The 15,496-nt window shown below is 53.6% G+C and overlaps 1 protein-coding gene across 3 annotated transcripts in view; it reads left to right on the top strand.

Moving 5' to 3' along the window:
* KSR1 (kinase suppressor of ras 1) overlaps positions 1–1,511 on the top strand; it is a 138,075-nt gene extending 136,564 nt beyond the window's left edge. For all 3 annotated transcript variants that reach the window (XM_008147926.3, XM_028154848.2, XM_054708947.1), the window contains one exon: positions 990–1,511. In XM_008147926.3, the coding sequence (XP_008146148.3) occupies positions 990–1,068 (79 nt within the window). In that variant the 3' untranslated portion in view covers positions 1,069–1,511. The remainder of the gene's footprint in view (positions 1–989) is intronic.
* Positions 1,512–15,496: the final 13,985 nt, after the last annotated feature.

Here is a 15,496-nt window from a genome sequence, read left to right as displayed (position 1 = left end):
AGGCCCTGGACGCGGCTTCACCCTCTCTAGCTCTTCCGCTGCGGGTGCTAGCGTGTTTTGTTGGGTGGCCCTGCCTCCTACTAACAGCTCAGTGAGACCTGTGCCCTCCCCCCACCCTGCCAACCTGCACGTTGCCAACCCCAGCACGCCGGCCTCCCAGTGGCTGGGTCCAAAGAACAGGGGGAGGGGATCTGCTTGGCTATTAACCATAGGGATCTTGTCCAACAAGGAGTGGGGCGATTTCAGAGCTGCGCAGGGCCGTCCCCTCTGCAGGGCGGCCGGTGGAGGGCACCCCATGTTCTGTTGCCGTAAAAGACACCAGCTTGGAAGGACTGCTCAGCAGCGCTCAGGGGTGTCGTCTGAAAGCAAGGGGGCCTGTCTCCAAACAGTTTCGCTGATGAAAGCAAAGCTCCTGCCCCCTCCCACCCGCAACGTCACTCCCTTTACATCTGCCCAGTGCAGACGGCAATTTCCAGACCCCGACTCGGCTCATCGAGAGTGTGGTTGGAGGGCACCCAGAGTCCCTGCATTGCTGCCAAATGCAGATTCCTGGGCCCCCGAGACCCGAACCCGGTCTCTGGAGGCCGGCCCTGGGCACCGCATGCTTCCAGGTGGCCCTGATGTTCTCCAGTGTGTGAGGCCCATTCCTCACGGGAACTGGGATTGGGTGTCCCTTCTCCCAGTTCCTCTGGGAGCACGCGCTTCCCTGGGCGGCGCAGAGGAGCCCGTGGCAGGTACTGTGCTCCGGGAGCCGGGGGCTGTGCCGCCCTCCAGGGGACGCATGGCCGAGGCTGGGCTCCCGACCCGGCACGGCCAGGAGCAGCTCTGTGGAGACCACAGGCCGGGCCGTTGGCCGTGGACTCACTCCCCCTTCTTGATGGGCTGGGTCCTCCGTGAGCTTCTGGAACTGGCCCACTCCTTAGCTCAGGTCACCCTAACCTGACCGAGACCGGCGGGGCGGTAACCCTTGTTTTTGTTCCTCTTCGCAGCATTAACAGCAGCAAAGTTGTCCCCCGGTTTGAGAGGTTTGGCTTGGGCGCGCTGGAGGCCAGTAATCCAAAGATGTAGCCAGCTGTGCAGTTTCCCCGCCGATTTCCTCCTTTTTCAATGTGTCTCTAAACATCCGCACAACCACCGCCCCAGAAAGCAGCACTCGCCGCAGCGTCCGCCGCTCTCCAAGCGCCGCAGCCAGGAGCCTGCGTTCTGGGCTCGGACTTGTTTGTGCACAGAAAACACTGGGGTCTCGGAGACGGAGCTGCACCTGCTGTTTCTTAAAGTGACATCACCAACAGCCAAACCTGCCCGGCGGGCAGCCCATGTTTACACGTACGTTTCTGCGGAGTGAGCTCGGCGTTGTACAATAGGTAATAATAAAAGCGGGCTGTGCAGAGGTGCGCCAGCCCCATCGGCCGGCCGGGACAGCGGACGTGGTGCCCCTGTGGAGAGCCCTGTGGGCAGGAACCCCACGCTGGGCCGGAGGAAGGAAAGCCTCATGGTTGTGGATGTTTCTGGGGCAGGATGAGGGGACCACAGATCTGACCTCGCCTCTGCTTTGGCCCTAAACCCTGTCGGTGGGGAAGCTCTCTCGGCTGGGGTCTCCCCTCGCCCCTTCCTCCTCTTGCAGAGGAAGCCCTGGCTGGGAACCGAGCTGGAATACGAGGGTCCCCAGATCCCAAAGAGCTGGGTTCACCTCTGACCCCTGCAGTTCAGCCCATCCCAGCTGGAAACGCAGAGGCGGATCACATCCGAATAGCATCTGCACTGATCCAGTGGCTCCCGCCAGGGTCCCACCTTCTGCAGAGAAGTGTCCTTCATGCCGCCAGGGAGGCAGCCAGGGCCTCGGCTTTGTAGACACCCGAATCCCAGAGCCAAGGCTGTGTGTGCCATGAGGGCTCCGTGAGGACAAGGAAGGTGCAGGGGAAGGAGAAGCAGCAGTGGGTCCCCGAACCGCCCTCCCAGCCACAGGGGGACCTGGCTGGCCCCTTAGAAGCCCATCCTCAGTCACCCCAAGGCCTGGAGCCGCCCATCTCTTCCCCGGCCCCAGTCCTGTTGAAGCCCCTCAGCCCACTCCTGGCTCCCCTGCTGTCCGTGTGCAGAGCTAAGATGGGAGGCGTGTGTCCCCTTTTTCATGAGAGCCCCCAGTCTCCAGAGCCTCCCCCAGCACCGTGTCAGGCCTCTGTTTGGCCAGAAGGACAGCCCGTGGTGAGAGAGCCTCCCGCCTGTCTTCCTTAGAAGCTGCCGCCTAACGAGACAAGTGCCACGTGGCAAAGAAGCCCTTCAGTGGCCGTTCTGTCCTCTTAGGCTCCCAACCAGCAATGACCCAGGCGGGGAGAGTGGCCATGTGGCTGCATTCAGGCCCAGAACCTGTGTCCGTGCTCTGACCCAAGATGGGAGGCATGTGGTCCTCCCACCCCTCCCATTCATGCCCCTAGCAAAGCTCCCAATCTTCAGATCAGCCCCCCGGTCTGGCCCAAATGCCATACGAAGCGGGCCTCTGCCCAGACGCTGTGGGCAGTGGGCCCCTCTCCAGGCCAGGCGAGCGTTCTGGCTGAGCCGGACGTGGAGAGCACAGCTGCCGGGCAAGGCAAGGTACCCGGCTCCCGCTGCCCGTCAGCCCTCCAGACGGGAGCGCCTTCCCAGTTAGGGTGTGGGAGGGACACGGGAGCTGGAAACCAGTGGCTTCAGCTCATGTGGGGCTGTCTTCTGTGGGGCTGTCCGTTTCTCCCCATCGTGACTTTGGCTTTTCCCATCAGCCCTCTACGTGGTCACCCCCACCCGACATCACAGTGTGGCTGCTGCCTCCCAGCTTCCCCCTCTGAGCCCGAGGCCAGGCTGGTGAGCCCTGGGGCTGGGCAGCAGCTGAGCACACGGGCCCAGCGCCTCCTCACCCACGAAAGTCAGTCTGCGTTCTGTTTCTTCTCATGAGTGTGACGCTCGCGGGTCAGCTCAAGAAGCTTTCGTGGAGCAGCTACTGTGCCCTGTGCACGTGCTGGGGCCTGGTGATCGGACAGTCACCGTCTCCTCCCTGATGGAACTGACGGTCTGCCAGGAACCCCACGAGTGTCGCTGAGGGTCTGGGGGCACCTCTTCTCCAAGGCCCCGGGCAGCCTCCCCACGCGTAGCCCGAGCCTCTGCACGCCCTGTCATTTAAGAGAAACACCTCGGGAAGCCCCCACTGGCCCCTCCCCCTCGGTTTCCATGACTGTGAATGAGGTTAGGCCGACGTGCTGGCCCTCCGTGTGCTCTCCCTTCCTGCCTTGGAAACATGAAGGACGGCAGATACTGTGAATTTCAGCCTCGTGGCCAACTGTGAAGGGAAGGAGAAGCTGGCAGGCCTCCTTGGAGAGCGCTCTGGGGGCTGAAGAGGTCCCCACTGGGGTTAGAGTAGAGCCCAAGCGTTGGCCCTTCAGGCCCGCCCCCGTTCCAGCCTCACCTCCGAAGTCCTGGGGTCTGTGTCCCCACTGCCTTTAGCCACCAGAGCCGCAGCCATTGGGTCTCCATCCAACCCGAGGTCCTGAATCCCAGCGAGTTCCCTGTTCCTCGTGAGCGGTGTGTAGCAAAGTGACCTCTCCACGTCACCAAATTAAAGACAGGCACCGGGCCCTGGACTCGGCCCCCTCCCAGCGTTTCTTGTGGCCTCGGAGGGGCGTGGCGCCCTGGAAGCCTGTGTTCGGTGTTGATTTGGGGGCAGGTGGAGACATAACTGTGAAGCCGAACCGGGAGCTTGTGGGATTCGGCCACATCAGCCGGGATTTCATCAGCGCGCGCACCCCCTGCGTCTCCTGTGGCCGCAAGGCACTCACTTGCTATTTTGAATGTGATGTAAAATTTGTACAGGAAAAGTTTTTATATTTTCTACCAACTGCATTTGTCTTCCAGAAATGCTATTAATTTAAATTAAAACGATTAGTATTAACGAACGTGCTGTATCACTTTTTGCCACTGGCAAGAACACACCCTCTGCCAGGCCAAGCCTGGGCATCTGGAGTTTGAATAAAACTGTACCAAGTGTCTGGGGCTTGTGTCTGCTTGGGTCAGTCCGATGAGTGTGGGGGCTGCTCGGATGGTGGGGAGAACAGGAATGGGGGTTCAGGGGGTTCAGACCCACCCACCCCCGGGAGTACCTTCCAGAGAAAGAGAAGGTATGCATGGACGTCGAAGGCAGACATTTCTAAGCAGATGGAGGGATGGAGAAGGAACAGCATCCAAGTCCCATGATGCACAGAGGAAGGTCACCCAGCCCCCAGTGTAACATCTGGTCACTTTGGCCAGAGGTGCTTTTGCCTTGTGGAAGCCTTGGGCGGTGGGTGGGGTCATTTATCCAAATCTCATTTCTAGGGGCCTGTCCTTGCCAGTACCAGTACCATAGAGAGAGGTGCTTTGGAGGTTGGGGTAAGCCCAACAGATGGAGGAGATGGGGAACCAACGTTTGTGGGACCCTTACTCTGAGCCAGGGAGGTGCTTTCCATATATCATCTCACCTTCATCTAATCTTCACAGCACCACGAGTTAGAAATTGCAGTGTTTCCACTGAGGAAACTGAGGCATGGAGAGGTTGAGGCATTCACCGAAGATGACACAGCTGGTAGGTGGCCAGTCCAGGACCCGGACTTCAGAATCTCCCCCTCATCAGACTTGGGGGGACCTAGAGATCAGACATGTATTGAGCACCTACTGAGTATGTTCAAAAGATGGTGCTAAGTGCTGGAACACAGATAAGAAGGTGGTACTGCTGCGGTCAGCCACGAGCCAGTGACAAACACAGGCCCTTTCAGTGGATTGCTTATTTCCTCACTTTCGGGAGAGTCGTAGGAATGATGAAACACGTGTGTCTTACAAGAAGCACACAGGAAGAGAGCAATGGCCGATGGCCACGGACACCTGCCCGCCGTGTTGGCGAGGCATCAGGGCCTGAGGAGGCGTGTGGCCTCCTGGAGAACCACACTCTAAGGAGGCAGCCGGGACTCGGCTCTGAGAGCCCAGTGCTGCCACATCTTCCTTTATGTTTGTTTGCCTTTTTTTTTTTTTTTAAAGAGACACTAGAGGTCTGGATTTTTATGTGAAATCTCCCAATTCCCAAAAGTAGGCTTACCTTATTTTTAAATGGTATGTGGGACAAATCAACTTAGAAGACTGGAACCTGCCTGCAGATGCTGGCCCAGCGCTGGCTGCCCTCACCCTCACCGGCCGTGTGACCAGCACGAGCCCCCACACCTGCCAGCACCCGTCTCCTCGTGGATACAGAAAGTGGGCTCTTGCTACCTGGCCTACTCGTGGTGAAGATGAGATAGATGAGACCGTGAAGCCCTTAGCATGTGGACAGTGCTCACAGCCTGATGGCTGCCCTCCGCCGGCGAGCTTCTGCACCCCTCACTTCCCAGAGCAACAGGCCTGCTCCCTGAAGGGGAGCTGCTCGTCAGCCCCGGCGACTGCCTGCCCTAGCTCACGTGGACTCTAGCAGTGGATTGTCTGCAATGCCTGAATCACGTGCGTGGCCCAGGATGCTCTCTAGATCCCAACGTGGATGCAGGTTCTCACCTCTCACCCCCATCGCACCAGTAAATCGTTTAAAAAGTCATTTCAGTGAGTGTCTAGGCTGGACAGCAGACCAGCATTGGGGAAGAGCCACCATCCTTCTCACCATCACCAAGTAGGAACTGAGTGCCACTCTCTCTCCCCGTGAGCACGTGGCTGGGCCGACACCCCGGGGGACTAGAGGGTCAGGGGAGGGTACAGAGGGCCTGGGTTCTGCATCTCCCCTGACCCCTCCTTTGTTGGGTGGATTGGGCAGGCCTTCCATGGAGGAAGTGGCCTGGGATTTGCCCTATTTCTGGAACACCACAGCCATCACTGCCTGCAGCTGGGCCCGTCATGATGGCTGGAGCTGCCACAGGTGGGAAGAACTGGGATTTAAGTGGGGTGAGAACTCCTGAGCGATATGCCAAAAATAATAAAATCATCTTAAGTCGCACTACTAGAAGCACAGTGTCTAAAACAAGGGAAGAGAAAGCCCCACAGTTATGTGTTGGCCAGATTCCTTGGGTACAGGGTCTAGTGCTGGGCATCACTGAGTGCCTACTATGTGTCAGGGCCATGCAAGGAGCTTTCCATATAGCCTCTCATTTCATAGCAGGCAAGTTACGTGAGACAAGCCTTACCCCCATTTACAGGAGAAGCTTGGGGTCACGAGGTGAAGTAACCTGCACAGGGCCATCCAGCCAGCAAGGGAAGGAACAGCTTGGACCTGAAGCCACACCTGGCTGACTCAGTGTGTGCTCTTGCTGGAACACCTGGAGTCCTAGAAGATAATGGGCCATTCCACAGAAAATACCATTTCGTTCTGCATTACAGTCTTCTCAGGAAGTCCCCGGATACAAGAGAATGGACTCGTTGTTCCTTCCCGCTCAGCAGAGCAGCCTCCAGCTCCCATCCCCTGCCCCCCTCTGGAAGGGGCCTGGATATGACAGTGTTGACAGGACCCAGAGCTGAGCCTGACACTCTGGGCTTCACACTCCCCAGGCACAGAAAAGAGGGTTCAAAAATGAAACTGGGAGCCCTGGCCAGTAGTTCAGTGGTTAGAGCATCGGCCTGTTCACCAAAGGGTCCCAGGTTCGATTCCCGGTCAACGGCACATACCTCAGTTGCAGGTCAATCCCCAGCCCTGGTAGGGGCACGTGCAGTTGGCAACCAATCAATGTGTCTCTCTCACATCATTGTTTCTCCCTCTCACCTCCTTTCCACTCGATCTAAAAGCAATGGGAGCCCTAGCCGGTTTGGCTCAGTGGATAGAGAGTCAGCCTGCAGAACTGAAGGGTCCCAGGTTCGATTCTGGTCAAGGGCATGTACCTTGGTTGCGGGCACATACCCAGTGGGGAGTGTGCAGGATGTAGCTGATCGATGTTTCTATCTCTCTATCCCTCTCTCTCTTCCTCTCTGTAAAAAAATCAATAAAATATATTTTAAAAAAATAATAAAAGCAATGGGAAACTATCCTCAGGTGAGGATTTACAAAAAAAAAAAAAAAAAAAGAGAGAGAGAAACCCGGAGCCCTGGTTTCAGCGTCAGTGGTTAGAGTGTCGCCTGTGGACCAGGGGCTGCAGGTTCGATTCCCGATCAAGGGCACATATCTCGGTTGCAGGTTCCCTGGCCCCAGTGGGGTCATGTGTGGGCAGCAGCCAATCAATGTGTCTCTCTCATGTCGATGTTTCTCTCTCTCTCTCCCCGTTCCTCCCTCCCTTCCACTCTCTGAAAATCAATGGGAAAAATATTCTCCAGTGAGGATTTAAAAAAAGAAGAAACCAGCAGTCTGGTCTGGCAGAGCCCCCCTCACACTTGCAGGCACAGAGCACAGAGCCACATTCCTTTGGCAAATGATATGGGCCATGGAAGGAAGCCCATCCCATGAAAAGGCATCTGAGAACTGAGGCAGGGTGTGCAGTGGTTAGCGTCACAAGTTGTCCTATTGCCTCGACAAATAGAATGTGGCGGGAATGGCGCTGCATGCCTTTTGAGGCTTGGTTATAGGTACAGAATGGCTTCCATTCTCTTAGGCAGAGATGAGCTTTCCCCATCTAGTGCTCAAGTTCAGATCTGTGAGCCAGATCAATGCCATTGTGTGAAGCTACTAAGTTTTGTATCATTTTCTGCAGCAATAGATAAACCAGAATGCGGACGAGGTGAATCTGCCCTGTTGGTGTCAGCTCAGCAGGTCAGCAGCTGGTTGCTGGTTGCTCAGGCAATCTCTTCAACCAGCACCAAAACCAAGGGAGGGGCTCGTGGGTGTGTGGGAGCATGCAGACCGGGAAGGGCTGCCAGGAGCTTGACCAAAGATGACAGATGTGCCTGGTCGGTGTGGCTCAGTGGTTGAGCGTTGACCTATGAACCAGGAGGTCATGGTTCTATTCTCGGTCAGGGCACATGCCTGGATTGTAGGCTTGATCTCCAGTGTGGGGCATGTAGGAGGCAGCCAGTCAATGATTCTCTCTCATCATTGATGTTTCTATCTCTCCCTCTCCTTTCCTCTCTGAAATCAATAAAAATATCCTATCTAATAAAAGAGTAATATGCAAATTGACCATTACTCCAACTCACAAGATGGCCGCCCCCATGTGGTCAAAGATGGCCACCCCATATGGACACAAGATGGCTGGCAGGGGATGGCAGTTGTGGGTGATCAGGCCAATAGGGGAGGGCAGTTAGGGGTAACCGGGCCTGCAGGGGAGGGCAGTTGGGGGGTACCAGGCCTGCAGGGGAGGGCAGTTGGGGGTGACCGGGCCAGCAGGGGAGGGCAGTTGGGGGTGATCGGGCTGACAGGGGAAGGCAGTTGGGGGTGATTGGGCTGGCAGGGGAGCAGTAAGGTGTCGATCAGGTTGGCAGGGGAGTGGTTAGGGGGTGATCAGGCTGGCAGGCAGAAGTAGTTAGGGACAATCAGGCAGGCAGGCAGGCAGGCGAGCAGTTGGGAGCCAGCAGTCCTGGATTGTGAGAGGGGTCCCAGATTGGAGAGGGTGCAGGCTGGGCTGAGGGACACACACCCCCGTGCACGAATTTCGTGCACTGGGCCTCTAGTTTAATAATAAAAGAAAAGACGACAGATGTGAACTCCTGGGCCTAGTGCCAGGCAGAGAGCAATCTGGTATCAGGAAGCCCTACTTGCTTTCCAGGGAGTGTTTACAGAGGACCAAGAGGGACTTTGTTCCCTGAAAGCATGGAGTAGGAGAGGAAGAAAGAAGGGGAGCAGCCGAGAGGGAGGGCATGGACTAGGGTCAGGGGCTACAGCCAAACCAGGTCTCATCTCCATCTGGCAAACACCACAGGCTGTAAGGCATCCAGTGTCCACCTTCCCAGCTGGTTTAGGAACTGAACCCCGACGGGGTTCACCAAGAAGCTTGACCTTTAAGTCCTTTCACTGCGTGGCAATGGGTTTGCATGGGCATAGCTGTCTGTAACATTCAGTGAACGGCTTAACACTCCCGTCTCCTTCCCCTCCCTCCATCACGCTTCCTCTAGACTCAGACAGTGTTGGAGAGCCACGTGCATTTTGGGGATCTGGCTAAGGGGAAGTAGAATTGGGCATCTGTTTACTTTAAGTTTAGTGGGATATGTTTATGTGGTTCACAGCCGCTTACATGAATAATTCAGTCATGCTCAGCTTAGGAATGGCCTCCTGCCCACCATGCTGCCTCACCTGGGTCCAGGGACAAGACACAGGGCCAGAGAAGCATCACCCAGGGGCGTGTCCCACGGCTCCTGGTACCCTGGTACCCAGGGTGGTGGAGAAGAAGCAGACCAGCAGAACGGCAGAATGATCTTTCTCTATAGAGAACGTGTCGAATCTTCATCATACGAAGAAGCAGCCAAAAATGTTTATAGCACCAGGAAATTAATTAATAAAAGATTTATTTTCCTGGATTCTATGATATTCGAGATATTTGTCAACTGCTATGGTCCAAAGTTTGTGTCCTCTTAAAATTCCCATGGCCCCATTCACCCATTATGATCATGACATAAATGACGTAAAGTTTGCTTTTGAAATAAATGCGGGGGGTTGGGTGGTAGAAGAGGGTCCGGGTTGGGGGGATAAATGGTGATGGAAGGAGACTTGACTTGGGGTGGTGAATGCACAATGCAGGATAGAGATGACGTATCACAGAACTGGACCTCTGAAACCTGAATAACTTTATTGACCAGTGTCACCCCAACAAATTCAATAAAAAAGAAACATTCAGAAACGACATAGCTGATATTAATAAACAAGGGCATTAAGAACAATTACTGTGTGAAGGACTCTACTACTGGCAGCTGCTATGGTCTGAATGTTAGTGTCTTTTCAACATTCCTGTGTTGAAACCCTATTGCCCAATGGGATGGGATTTGGAGGTGCCCCGTGGGAGGTGCTTAAGTCCTAAAGCTGGAGCCCTGGCCATGGGATTAGTGCTCTTCTTAAAGAGATCTCACAGAGCTCCCTCGCCCTGTCTGCCGTGTGAGAAATCTGCAGCCCTGAAGAGGGCCCTCACCCAACCGTGCTGATGCCCTGATCTCAGATCCAGCCTCCACAGCTGTGGGAAATACATTTCTGTTGTTTATTAAAATAATAATAATAATAATAAATGCCGATATGCTTATTTAAAGGAAACTGGGAAGTAAGGCTACGCCCAGGTTAGTCACACTGGGACTAAAGGCAGAGGCAGCTATGCATCTGGCTAACTGATACCACACTAATCTTTGCAATGTTTGCTCCCATGGGCTCCCCGGAGAGGAGTGTGAGCAAACAGTGATGCTGAGTGTGCTGGATCCAAGGAGCTGCATGCCCTTCCCCTCCTGTTCCTGCCATCTATGGAAGGGATACCACTGATCCTTCAAACTCGACCCAAGGACCATGACCCTCTCTGAACCCCATCCTGGCCTCACCGCCCACAGGTAAGACATGTGAAAACACAGCAGTGATTGCCGGGGTGCTCCCTCCCTGCCAGGCTTTGACTTCAGTGCCTCCCTCACAACCACCTTGTGACAAAGCTCGTGACTGGCTCCACCTCCCAGATGAGGAAACGGAGGCTTAGAGAATTAAAGCAGCTGACCTGGCTTCACCCCGCTGCTGTGCCACTGCAAGCGGAAAGCACTTCTCTCTCAGCACACTAATGCGGTTAATAATTGGCATCACCACCGATCCCAATGACCTATGAAACTTTCGAGGGAAAGGATAATGTGGTCCCCAGAGCCACGCTCAGGGCGGGGCACCAGCAAGGGCTCGGGAAACGCCATAAATGAGCTGCTAACCGGAGCTCCTAATCTGAGTTTCACTTCCCTCTCTCATCGGAATCCTCTGGGCTCAGAGGTGGACTCACAGGCAGGCCTGGGAGGCTGGGCTGCCGGCGTGTGGACCCTGGGCGGGGCTCTAGCACCCAGTTCATCTATTTTAGTAAAGCACGGTATTCTTTTTCTTAAAGATGCCCCCAAATTTGTCATTTAGGTCCTCCCAAACCTACGTGGGGTGTTTGTTGAAAAGGTAGGTATCCTGCCCTGGCCAGCTTGGCTCAGTGGATAGAGCATTAGCCTGCAGACTGAAGGGTCCCAGGTTCGATTCCGGTCAAGGGCACATGCCCGGGTTGTGGACTCAATCCCAGTAGGGGGCGTGCAGGAGGCAGCCAATCAATGATTCTCTCATCATTGATGTTCCTAGCTCTCTCTCCCTCTCCCTTCCTTTCTGAAATCAATAAAATTATATTTTAAAAAAGAAAGAAAAGAAAAGGCAGGTATCCAGCCTCACCCCCACTCCACCCAATCCCAGGCTCTGGGAGAGTCTTGGCTCCCCCAGGCTAGTATCACCTGCTGAATGTTTCTCTCCTGCCCCCAGGGCTGGGCATACTTGGGGCAGTGGCAGAGTCTGCACCCTCCGTTCTCCACCCCTCCACTTTCCATGAAAACGGTTCACTTCAGGAGATGTCCTGACCTCTGAATAGTTTCAACTCCTTCCTACCAGGCAGAGGCCTGAGCAGCCAGGCTCTGCGAAGGAGAACGGTGTGAGAAGGGCCTGCGGGCAGAACTAGGGAGAAGCCTGCCCCCTGCCCTCCAAGGCCCTTCTCTGCCCCAGACAGATGAGCTGCTTCCAAGCCAAGCCTTCTGCTTCCACGCCAAGCCTCCTCCCTCCTCCCCCATATTTCCAAAGGAGTGTTCAGTTTCGATTCCCGCTGGCTGAAGGGAGTGGCTCCGGCAGCAGGCCCTGTGGGGAGGGTGAGATTGGGGTGCAGGTGGAGCTCTTTGCTGCGTTTCCCTGGGTCACCCCTAGGAGCCTGGGTGCCTGAGCCATGCGAGCCTTTGCCAAGAAGAGACTAAGAGAGTGTGAGAGCTAGGGAGGGACTTCCCTGAGGCAGTGGAAAGGTTTTGCTGATGGCGGGTGACCCTCACAAAGCAGGTCGATGCTCCCCGCCCCCCCCCCCCCGAAAGTCCCAGGGCAGGGGAGCCAGCCTGGGAGACGATTCATGGGCCTCACGCTGCCTGCTTTCTCCTCAGTGACACCCGGCGTCGCTGTCTTCACTGGCCCTCGGCTAACACACAGCAGGCCTGGTTTTTTGCCTTTTTTTGGTTTGTGTTTTGTTTTTACATACACACAGAGTTGAGTCCCTTGGGCCTGTCTGAAACTATTTTTTTATTTTTATTTTTTTAGAAATGAAGGTGTGCTTTGCCTACGAGTGAAAAGCAGAGAACTTAAGTGTAGAGTTTGGTGAGTTGACAAGTGCCCCACCCAAGTAACCCATGCTCTTATCAAGAAAGAGAACATAGCCCTGGCCGGTGTAGCTCAGCAGTTAGAGCATCGGCCCATGCACGGAAGGCTCTCAGGTTGGATTCCCAGTCAAGGGCATTTACCTGGGTTGTGGGTTTGCTCCCTGCCCCTGGTTGGGGCTGGTGCAGAGGAACCAGGTGATGTGTCTCTCTCACATTAATGTTTCTCTCTCTCTCTCTCTCTCTCACCCTCTCTCCCTCCCTCTGTCCCTCCCTCCCTTCCACTCTCTTTGAAAAGCAATGGAAAAATATCCTCAGGTGAGGATTTTAAAAAAAGACAAAGGAAAAAAAAAAGAAAGAGAACATTTCTGTCACCCCAGAGAGATCCCTTCGGCCCCTTCCCAGGCAACCCCTGCTCCTCCCAGGGGTAACCACTGTTTGATTTCTTTCCTCACAGATTATTTGTGCCTCTTCTAGAACCTCATGTAAATGGAAGCATTCCATGTGTATGTTGTGTGTCTGCCTTCTTTTTCTTAGTACAATATTTTTTAGTCTTCTCTATATTGTGTTTACTGGTAGCTTTTACTACTATACTAGTGGCCCAGTGCACGAATTCATGCACATTGAAATTGAATTAATTAGAAAAAATATATTAATATTGCTATTTGCCCCGCCCCCTGATCACTGTTCCCTCCCTCTGCCTGCTGGCGCCTGCTTTGGCTGGCCTGGCGCTACCCACTTGCTAGCCTGCCCCCCCCCACTGGTCATTCTTCCATTCGGTCAATTTGCATATTACCCTTTTATTATATAGGATAGTTTTCTATTACTGTATGGCTGTATTGTGTGTTCACACACAAGCCTTTGTGTGGACATATGACTTCATTCCCTTGGAGGAAATACCTAGAAGTGAAATGTCTAGGTCAGTGGTCGGCAAACTGCGGCTCACGAGCCACATGCGGCTCTTTGGCCCCTTGAGTGTTCTAACGCTACTTCTTCAAAATAGACTCGCCCAGGCCGAAAACCGACTTCTGCGCACGGGCCACGAAGTCTCAATCGCACTGTACGTGTGCACCTGCACGTGGTATTTTGTGCAAGAGCCACACTCAAGGGGCCAAAGAGCCGCATGTGGCTCGCGAGCCGCGGTTTGCCGACCCCGGGTCTAGGTCATAGAGAAGGTACGTTTAACTGCAGGAGGAACTACCAGAACCATTGCCAACGCGATGTACATTGTGCACTGTCGGGACCATCGTGCGAGCGTTCCAGCTGCTCCATATTCCTGCGAACAGGCAGCGCTGTCCGTCTGTGTCCTTGTAGCTAGTTCAGCAGGTTGATGCGCAGGAGTTTTTACTTTGTGGAGTCCACTTTGTCTTTCCTTGTCTTTTATGGTTCCTTTGTCTTTCCTTGTCTTTTATGGTTCCTTGTCTTTTATGGTTCCTGCTTATCCTCAGGTTACAGATTGCCTCCTATTTCTTTCCCCGCTAAAAGCGTTACAGTTTTAGCTTTTACATTTACATCTATGATCCATTTCTAGTTTATTTTTTGTGTGTGGCATGAGGTATAGATCCAGGTTTCTTTTTTCCCATACACACAGCTAACTTGTGTAACGCCATTTGCTACTTTGAATTGCCTCTCCACATTGAATTGCTTTGGTGCCTCTGTTGAAAATCCATCGAACAAATAAGTGTGGGTCTATTTCAGGGCTTTCTATCCTGTCCGATCTATTTGTCTGTCTTTACAACAGCACCTTACTGTCCTGATTAGGCTCGTGTTGGGAAGGGGGCAATTCCCAGGTTCACCTCTTGGTTCTTATTTTGCCGGAGGAAATAGGATTGTTCCACGGGCTCACAGCAAACACACATCAGGGATACAAGCGGAGAAGGATTTGAGGTCTGGTGGCAAGATTTCTTGGAGCAAAAACAAAGGAAGGGCTAAGCCTTAGGCGATGTCTCGTCTACAAGCAGATGACTCAGCTCCAACGCACAGAAGTGCAGCCTCTGGGGCCACAGGCCCTCACTTGTCCCCACCAAGCCCGGAGGAGGGCCAGGACCCAGAGCTGCTGTGCCATCACCCCAGCATCCGCGGCTCCAGAGGCTTAGCACAGTCTCTGCTCCTGTCTGGCCCTTGATCAGCGCTGCACTTCCCTGTGTTAACATAAAAAAACCATTGAAATCTGTCAAGAATTTTTGTGAGTTTATCTGAGCCAAACTGTCGACATATGCCAGGAAGCAGAACCTCAATGAATTAAGATAATGCTCCGGAGAATGGCGGGTTACATCTGTATTTATATATTGCGATAAAAGGAAAGGGACATAGGTGGGTTACATGAAATCCATTGGTGATAGACTAGAGAGGTGAGAGAAAGCAAAGCGGGGAAACCCCTGGAACTGGATAAAAAGTAAAATGATAGACACATATTTAGGTGGTGCAGGAACAATTAACACGATAACAATGAAGGAATTTGTGGTGTCTGTCCTAGAGCCCAGGCACATTAGGTTGTGCCCCAAGGGGTCCAGGAAAAAAAAAAAAAAAGGGAAGTTACACGTTATCTAGACATTTCAAGAGTATGTTACTATAGATGCAAAAAGACAGGCTCAGTTACGATAAAGGTTGGCCTTGTCAGTGAAGATACCGGCCTAGGACGAAACTGCCCACCATAACTGCTTTTAGTTAAAGTTTAATTTCAGACCATCCATGCTTTGTGGTTACTTTAGGTCTCTGAGCTTGCAAGGCCGCCAGGTAGGCCTTCCCTGAGCTTGTCAGGTCAGCATGTGGCCCCTTTTGCCCACACCTCCTGGGAGAGAGAGCTACGCCTCCTGCCTTTGTTATGCTTTGATGATACTGTATTTCCTTGAGTTTGGGGAGTGGTAGGTTTCTTTCAAACTATCCTTGTGTCTAGAGACATTCACACTGCAAACTAAGAGCAGCTGTCGGCATTGCCAGTGCCTGCCCTCTCTCCCTCTAAACACGCTGGAGCCAGACAGCTGGGCATCGTCTTCACTGGCTCACTCCAGACTCTGAGCGGGTGCACAGTCTTCTCCCAGCGTTAACCTGTGTTTCCACAGAAACGCCTTAGGAAACACCCGATAGCTTTAGCCATAGTCCTAATTTCGGACTATGTGTCTTTGGCATATGTATTATTTAAACTGGTTATTTTTAAGACGTAGAAAACTCAGGAAAATTTTTAAACCTCCTCTGCCCTCCAACTGCTTAAGAGAATTGGGATAGGGAGGAAGAGAGCTCTTACCAAAGACGGCCTCTATTTATACTAGAAAGACTTCTC

The sequence above is a fragment of the Eptesicus fuscus genome, chromosome 20 (genome assembly GCF_027574615.1).
Source record: "Eptesicus fuscus isolate TK198812 chromosome 20, DD_ASM_mEF_20220401, whole genome shotgun sequence".
In the NCBI taxonomy this organism is placed as follows: domain Eukaryota; kingdom Metazoa; phylum Chordata; class Mammalia; order Chiroptera; family Vespertilionidae; genus Eptesicus; species Eptesicus fuscus.
The sequence above is the reverse complement of the archived record's forward strand: the minus strand, read 5'-3'. Positions and strand labels throughout refer to the sequence as shown.